An 8,941-nucleotide genomic window follows, 5' to 3' on the forward strand; every position below is an offset into this window, starting at 1 on the left:
TGACAGAGGGCCACACAGCCACTGAGCTTTCCACCCCGTGGCCTGGCAGTCAGGCTGAAGCAATCACAAGACCTTGTCTGGGTGGCCGTGTTCCTGGCAGCCTCGTTTTGGCCCCCTTCCATCTCCTGTCCAGCCCATCACAGCACCCACAGCGGTCCCGTTGTCCTTCCCTCCCTGTCTGGTTGGCTGATTAAGCCGTCCAGCTGGGCCTCACTGCCTGTCCCCCGACTCTGCCCTCCTGCCACCATCACCCACCAGTTTCCCGAGGTCCCTCCTCCTCTCGAGGCCAAAAAACCACAGCATCCAACTGACTCGTAGCGACCCAATAGGACAGAGTAGAACTGCCCACCCCACCCCACCCCCGTGAAGTTCAGAGGCTGCAACTCTTTATTTTTTGTAAACCGTTTTATTGGCACTTAATCCACGTATCACCAGATCCTGTAGGTCAAGCATATCAACCAGAGTTGTGCAATCAGCACAACAAATCAATTTTAGAATATTTTCTCCCCACCCCCTCCCCACATGGTTAAATCGCTTTTAAAATGAGTTATGTAATCACCATCCGTTCTCGGACTCCCTCCGCTTCCCACATACAGTGTTTGCTCCCCCAACCCCTCACCCTCCGTATCTCCCGCTCCTCCCTATAAACCCTTGCAATGGTTCTTATAGCGCTGCATCTGCTCCCTCTGTGCCTCACAGACTAGAAAACCGAACGGAAACAATACAAAATAAACACAGAATAAAGCGGTGAGGATAAAATAGTAATACAGAGATAAAAGTATAAATAACGAGTAAGAAAGAAAAGACCACCATCAGTACTTAAAAGGCCAGGGAGGAAATTTTGTCATGGAGCAAGCAAGAACTATCTGCACCTAGAATAATTTCAGGCTGGGTCAAGAGGGAGGTCAACTGACCAAGTACCCACCTCAAGCCAGTATAATCATGATTACAGTGCTCTCTGTTGGGGAGTAAGGCTGTTCGAGACCCTGGCCTGTGGCTAGAGGGAACCTACCAGCGGCTTGATCTGACTAGGTATTCTGCAGATGGTTTTTGGGGCTCCCACTGCCCTCCATAACCTTCAACAAATAGGATGTCCGGGATTTGGGCTCTTATACTTTTCCCTTTGTCATATTTGAATTTTGTTATTGTCGTCTTTGGATCACCCAAGCTGGTGAGCTTCTTCCATGTGGACTTGGTTGGCTCCTGGCTTAGACGGCTGCTTGTTGGAATATAAGCCTTTAAAGACCCCAGACACTATTCCGATTGATAGCCAGGCACCATCTGCTTCCTGCACCTCCTCTTGCTGTAGCACCCTGATCGTCAGTGATCATTCCACGAGGGAGGCTGTAACTTTTTTACAGGAGTAGACGGTCTCATTTTTCTCCTACAGAGTGGTGGGTAGATTTAAGCTGCTGACCTTTCGGATCACAACCCAAAGCGGAACCACTACACCCCTAGGGCATGAGTGCCCTTTAAAATGCCACACCCTGAGCCCCAGGCCCTCCCCTCTCACCCCGCCCCAGCTCCCCACATTTTATAAGTCCACAGGGCTCCCCTCTTCCCCACAAGCCCCAGAGGTCCCCCAATTACCCCCCAGCCCCCCCCCTTCTGGAACCTCTCCCACCTACTTGGTGCCCCAGGGCTCCCTCCTCCCCCACCCCCAGTCTCTGGGTGCTGCACTGCTGCTTGATTTGTTTATGAATTGGATGGAAGTTAACAGAAAATCTGTTTTCCATCCCACAGTTCAAACACATTTTGTTCCGTGACATGCATGGCCCTCCCATGAAGTAACCGGCACCCTCTTCCCCACGTCCTCCCAGTACTTCCTGTGTCCATTCATCCCCCCTTCCCTAACCCTCCCTGCCCTCTGACCTTTCTTCCTGAGCACATTCGGCTCTATTGGTCTCCCACTCTGTCCAAGACCCTCTGTTGTGAACCCAGTGGTAGCCGGGGCACCATCTAGTGCTTCTGGTCTCCAGGTCATGAAGTCAGTGGTTCTTGTGCCCAGTGGTCCTGTGGACCATTTCTCTTCTGTGTGGCCTGGGTTTTCTTCACGATGTCTGGGCAGGGAGAGATCAGTGGTTGCACCGTAACTGGCCCATCATGAGCTTGTAAGGCCCCAGTCACTGCTCCCTGAAGTAGCTTGTAAGAACATTGTGATGTGGACTATTTTACACGCATTGACCTTGGTGTCCCCCAAGACGATGGTTCTGAGCCCCAGGTCCCCAAGCATTCCCCATCCCTCCCTTCTTTGGGCCTGAGGGAGCCACACAGTGACCAGATGGCATTTCTGGTGGTCTTCCTTTCCTGGAAAGAGTTACAGTCTTGGAAACCCACAAAGACAGTGCTCTCTCTCCCACAGCGTCGCCTTATTCAGAACTGGCTCACTCGATGGCAGTTGGTTTTTTGCCATCACTGACTCCTCCCTGGCCGTGCCCACAGCTCATGTGGCTTTGTGTCCCCCACCTCACATACCACCCTCCCCCAACTGGCACGCCACCGTGTCCGGCTCCGGTGGGCTCCCAGCCTGTTGCTGTGCGCAGGTGCCTGCATTGTGCCAGCCTGCTGGGCTCCTGGACGGCCACGTGGGTGCACATGCAGCACCGGCCAGCTTCCTGCTCTGAAGGGGAGAGGGGGCACGGGTCTCTGGAGAAGCTCTGGTGATCCCATCCCACGTCCGTCCCCAGGAGCACGCCGCCCGCACTGGCCTCGGCCCTGGCCCACGCAGCCATCTCTCGGCTGCTGCAGACAGACCTCTCAGAGTTCGAGAACCCGCCAGTGACTGAGGATGAGGACGGTGGAGAGGAAGAGGACAAGTTACCTGTGACCCGTGAGTGTTGCCCCCCTCACCGCCCCCACTGCTCAGGTAGCCTCAGGTCGGGTGGGTGGGACTGTCAGCACTGACCTGATCTGGCCTTGAGCTGCAGATGGGGGGCCGGGTTGATCTGAGCCACCCAAGAGTGCAGCCGCCTGGCACAGCCCAGCCCGAGCACCAAGGGGCTCATGCTCCAGACCACCTGGGGAACACCACACACAGGCACACCATCTTCCCCACCACAGCCGGCATCCCCCGGAGGGAGCACCGCCGCCGAGGTCCTCCTGCCTGAGGGTTGGCGGTGAAGGGTAGGTAGAACAGCTGCCAGAATTTGGGGCACGCATCTTATGGCCCCCACCCACGTACCTGAGTCGGGACCTCGAGGCAGAGGTCAACGCTGCCCTGGGTGCTGTTCCCGGTGGACAGGCTGGCCCGGGCAGTGGTGGCGCTGCTAGCGCACACAGCCAGGAAAAACCAGGAGCTCCGACAAAGCCGCCACTTGCCTGTCAGATGGCCTCGTGAAATCGTGGGGGCTTTTCTTTGTGTTTGACGAAAGCATTGGTTCATTAGGAGTCCCCAGACCCAAAAGAAAAAGCAGCTACCAAACTCAGTTGTCGTGGAGGCAATACTGACTCATAGTCAGAATTGGACATAGTATAGGGCTCAGCGGAACTGCCCCTGAGGGTTCCCAGGACTGTCACTCTTGACGGGAGTAGACAGCCTCGTCTTTGTCCCAATGAGCTGCTGGTGGTTTTGAACTGCTGACCTTGCAGGTTCACAGCCCAACGTGTAACCATGACCGCACCAGGGCTCCTTGAGGGCTCCCCAGGTGCTGTGAAATGGCTGCTCGCTGAGCGGCCAGAGGTTCCCGTACACCAGGAAAAGGACCTGGTGACCTGCTTCCCCACAATCAGCTGCCACAAACGGACAGCCTTCTCCCCTCCATAGCCGGGTGCTGGGAGCCAGGTTTGCTCGGTGACAACCAGGACTCTGTTGAGGTTCCTGCTGGAAGTGCAGCGAGCGAAGGAAGTCTGGAGGGAGGGGTTCTGTGCAGAATCAGCCTGTGACGATGGCCCCACAGAGACGGGGACAGCTCAGGACCCACACACTTCAGGGACAGAAAGAGGCAGAATCAGGGGCCAGCGCTCACCCGGAACTGCAGGTGCCCTGACCCCGGGCTGCACCCACTTATGAAGATAACATAGGATCCAGGCATCGGCTTTCTTTCCCAGCTGAAAGAATCCCCCTGACCGGACCTCCGGGCACCTGGGCACAGCCCCTTAGTGGGTCTTCTCTGTTCCTGACTGATAGTCAGGTGTCTTTCTCTACTCGCAGCGAGAGTGGGCATGGTGTAGCGTGGCTAACCTGGAGCCAGGTGGGAGGTGGTGGCTGAGGGACAGGAGGCCCAGGACCCCATGGAAGCCTGGGGCTGTGATGGATGGCAGGGCCGTTTCCCTCCCTTGTCACCGCAGCGCAGTATACACTGCATTGCTGTTTCCAGGGCTTTCTAGAGCCGGTGGGCAGCTGCTGGCCTTGGCGACAGGCAGCCATTGTTCTCCACAAAACCAGCAAGCTCCCTCCTGACAGCTCCACAAGGCAGACACCAATTTACACACACACACACCGCACACCACACACACACATCCTGGTTCATCTGCCAGCGCAAGCAGGAAGTGAGAGGCAGGCCGCCTGCTGACCGAGTGGAGAACTGCACTTTGAGCTGATGCCTGGCCTTCTGGAACCGGGCTGCTAACCACAAGGTTGTTGGTTCACACCCACCAGTTGCTCCACGGGAGAAGGGAGAGACAATGTGCTCCCCTAAAAAGTCTGCAGCCCCCAAAACCCTGTATCATGCTTGCGGTCATTCGAGATTTGGTTCGCACGGCCTTAGAGGAGAGAATCCACAGCCACACGTCGGGGGCTGCTGCTGCTGTGCCTGATGGGGAGCACAGAGCCTGCCTGTCCAGCTCTGGAAAGCTCCTGAAGACCGTCCCTGCCCAGGTTCTGAGGCTGCAAGGGGTTGGAGGCGCTTCTGTATACACCTCTCTGCCCGCAAATCCATGCTGACTCGAAGCAGCCCTACAGGACAGCCGTATCCTTCGTTCCATGTTCCGTGTGTTCTTCAGAATCCAGAGTGGGAGTCTTTTCTCGGGTTGATCCTGGGTCTGAGCACGTTTCACTATAATGCTGTGTCTTCCTGAGCCGCCCTTTGGCATCATCTGTTCAGCAATCTCTCTCCATCGTTTCTTCTAGTCACCGTAGCTTCTCTGTAGTTTCTGACTCATTCCTGCATCTGTTTGTTTGTTTTTTGCCTTTGGTCCCTTCCTGTTCTCTTAGTGCCCATGATATCGCTCCGCAACATCCCGCCCTGTAAAGTACATGTGCGTAGTTACCATTCGTGTTGTGGGGAAAAAGGGCATTTGCAGTGCATGAGTCATTGGTCTGGCACAGTTTTAACGGGATTGCCATGGTTCTGTCACCACGGCCGTATTTTCCAACTGCTGATCCTCTGTCTCCTCCTTTCACTTCCCAATCACAGTCATTAGCAGTGCATTTTGATTGTGTGTTTGATCAATTGCAGACTGCAGACATTGGTAGAAATCTTCACTCTCTCCATCGTTGGCATTAGTGGTCAGTGTGCAAGTTTGCACCATGGACATGTTAACTGGTTTCCCTTGTAAGCATATAGATGGCATCCCATCACGGGCAGCATTGCACTTCAAGACAGATGAATTAAGATACCACTCCTCTTTAATTTGTCCTTCCCAGCAGAGGAGACCATGTGATTGTCTGGTTCAAAATAACCAATGCCTGTCCGTTTTGGCTCATTAATTACGAAGATATCAATCTTTGAGTTTCATGTCCTTTTTCTTGAGTTCCGATTTGTCTCAATTCATACTTCCTACGTGCCACACGTTCATCGTTAATGGATGCTTCCAAGTGCCTCTTCTCATTTTGAGTCATGCCACGTTGGCATTGAAGGCCCTCAGAGCTTTATTCCACGTTCACCATCAAGGTTGAGGAGGCAGCTCTTCCTCAGTCGTATCTGCGTGGCCCCATCCACTCCTTGGGTGGGAGTTACCGAAAAATGCACTGAGGAGCCATAAGTAATTTCACGTCACCACAAATTTGGTTCAGAATAGCTTCCTGTTAGTTCAGGATGACTCTGGGGAATAAGACATGGTCACAGTATGAAGTCTCTCCGTGAGCGCAGCATGTCCACCTAGTTCCGCAGGTCTCCTTTCGTCTCATAGTACGATTTTATAGTTGTCGTCGTATAAACCTTTGACATCTCAGCTAGATTTCTGCCAAGACATTTTATTCTCTGAGAGGCTCTTAAAGATGGTATCGATGTCTTGATTTCCTCTTTAGAATCCTTCCTGTTTGTGAAGGAACCCAAATGATTTTTGCACGTTGACGCTGTACCCAGAACTACTAAGTTCCTCTGGTAGGACAAGAACCATCCTGGTAGACTTGGTGAGGTTTTCGGAGTATAGGGTCGTACTCGGTAAAGTACAGGTGCAGCAAAGAGAGGAAAGCCTTCCAGAAGATGGACGGACACGGTGGCTGCGACTGGCCTCCAGCCTGGGGAGAATTGGGAGGAGGGCGCGGGCCTGGGTTGCGTTGCGTTCTGTTGTCCAGAGGATCACTCAGGAGACAGAAGCGACCTGATGGCACGTCACAACAACACGTGTAAGATCGTGTCATCCATGAACAGCAACAGGCTTTCCTTCCTAATCAGATATCCTTTTTTTATGCATTACTATTGCCTTCCTGCTGAGGGCAGGGCTGCCAGCACCCTCCTGAATAAAAGTGGTCATGATGGGCATTGTTGGGATTCTCAGAGGGGGAGCTCAATCCTTCTCCTTCTCCTTCTAGAATAACATTAGCAGCTGATTTTGTATGCATCCATTCAATTATATCGAAGAATTTTCCTTCTGTTCTGTTTTTCTGAGAATCTGTAGAATTTCACCAAGTGTCTTTCTCATCCGTGTTGATGAATGTGGGGTTCGTTCCCACTGTCTTGTTTCTTTTTTTTTCTTTGCTTTTTTCAATTGCAGCATCCGCTTTATTTCAATTGGCTGATAAAGTAGGACAAAGGCCTGCAGATTTGGCCAACTTTATATTTTCCTGGTTAACTTTTCTTCAGAAGTTGTTTCTTAGTACCTTCTAATAAGTTCTATATTTTGTTTATTTATCTCCCTTTTTAAAAAAAATCATATTCTTGGGGGCTTATACAACTCTTACCACAATCCATATATATCCATTGTGTCAAGCACATTTGTACATTTGTTGCCATCATTCTCAAAACATTTTCTTTCTATTTGAGTCCTTGGTATCAGCTCCTCATTTTTCCCCTCCATCCCAGCCCCCGCTTCCTCATGAACCCTTGATAATTTATAGATTATTATTATTTTGCCATGTCTTACACTGTCCAACGTCTCCCACTGTCTTATTTCTGTGGTGGATTGCACCAATTAATTTTCTGTGGTTGAACCTCCCTTGCATTTCTGGTGTGAACCCTACTTGATCGTGGTGTATCATTTTCTGAACGTTGAAGTTCGTTCACTAGAATTCTGTTGGGAGTTTTTAGTGCCTGTGTTCATGAAGGGTATTGGTGTGATTTATTTCTTTTTTAACCTGGCTTTGAAGTCAGGGTGATACTGACTTACGAGAGTGAGTCAGGGAGTTTCCATTCTCTTCTCTGTTTTGGAAGAGTTTGGGTAGAATGATGTCACCTCTTAATGTTTTTAGACAAACTTCCCTGTTGAACCCATCTGGTTCTGGGCTTTCTTTTTGCCAGGAGTTTGATGTCTCCCATTGCTACTTGTATTATTGGCCTGTTTATACTTTTTATCTTTCTTTGTGTTCATTCATTTTGTATTTCCTATGATCTCCTGAGGGGTCCTTGGTTACACATTGGCCCGCTAACTGCAAGATCCGTGCGAAACCACCAGCCTCTCCTTGGGAGAAAGATGAGGTTTTCTTCTCCTGAAAAAAGTCAGAGTGAGGGAACCACAACGGAAACCACCCTGGCTCGTAGGATCGCCATGAGTCAGCACTGACGCTGCGGCGCGGAGTTTAAGTTTGTGGTGCGTTTAATGGGGGACCGATGGCAGTGAGTTTGGTTTATTCGGTCCTTAAGGAACCCTCAAGTTTGGTGGTTCAAACCCACTAGCTGCGCCTAGGGAGAAAGATAAGGCTATCCATTCCTATAAAGATTGATAACGTCCAAAGAAACCCTATATAGCAGCTGTTCTCAACCTGTGGGTCGAGACCCCTTTGGGGGTTGCTGACCCTTTCACAGGGGTGGCCTAAGGCCATCAGAAAACACATATTTCTGAGGGTCTTAGGGACCCGGACACCACTCCTCTATCCGTCTCCAGACGGGTCCGCCCACATGCAGATAAGCTGATCTGCTGAGAAAGAAGCTATCTCAACCTTCGAACTGACGTTGGCTTTTTATGCATACTGTCACAAGATGTAGCAATGTCATTTACTGTTGTTCTATTAAGACTGCGACTCGTGCTGCGCCATGCTTCACGACAGAACGTCGTTTATTTGTCATTAGAAATAACTATTTCAAAAACAAATTAATAAAAAAAGAAATCAATATTTCACGATATAAAATGACATTGTTTTTGTGGTGAATCACTATGCTTTCCTTATGGTCAATTTGTAACAATGCAGATACATCCTGCCTATCAGATCTTTACATGACGACTCATCACAGTAGCAAACGTAGAGCGATGAAGTAGCAACGAAAATAATGTCATGGTTGGGGGGTCACCACAACATGCGGAACTGTATTGAAGGGTCGCGGCATTAGGAAGGTGGACAGTCAGCAGTGAGTCAGGACGGGTGCATTAGCAGTGGCTTAGGGTTGGTCTCGAGTCTCTGAGTGCGGCTGTAGCGGTGACCACAAGGGGGCGGCTTTGAAGAACAGGTTCCTTTTCTCCCAGGGGCTACAGACTGGAATCAGCACAGGCTCTCAGGGAAGGCTTTCTTCCCTGTGGATCCAGGGACGATCTCTGTCTCTTTTCAGCAGCTGTAGCCCCAAGTTCCTTACTTCCTAGGTGTCCACGTGACACCTGCCTCTCCTTGTCTCTGCTGAGAAGCGGCTTG

The 8,941-nt window shown here is 51.2% G+C and overlaps 1 protein-coding gene across 1 annotated transcript in view; it reads left to right on the top strand.

Annotated features, from left to right (window-relative positions):
* The window catches only part of PPM1F (protein phosphatase, Mg2+/Mn2+ dependent 1F), a 27,571-nt gene that overhangs the window by 8,108 nt on the left and 10,522 nt on the right, over positions 1-8,941 (top strand). The window contains exon 3 of the mRNA XM_013008232.3: positions 2,688-2,823. Coding sequence (XP_012863686.1) covers positions 2,688-2,823 — 136 coding nt within the window. The remainder of the gene's footprint in view (positions 1-2,687; positions 2,824-8,941) is intronic.

The sequence above is a fragment of the Echinops telfairi genome, unplaced genomic scaffold (genome assembly GCF_000313985.2).
Source record: "Echinops telfairi isolate 266 unplaced genomic scaffold, ASM31398v2 ScPeMD7_29;HRSCAF=101, whole genome shotgun sequence".
NCBI lineage: Eukaryota > Metazoa > Chordata > Mammalia > Afrosoricida > Tenrecidae > Echinops > Echinops telfairi.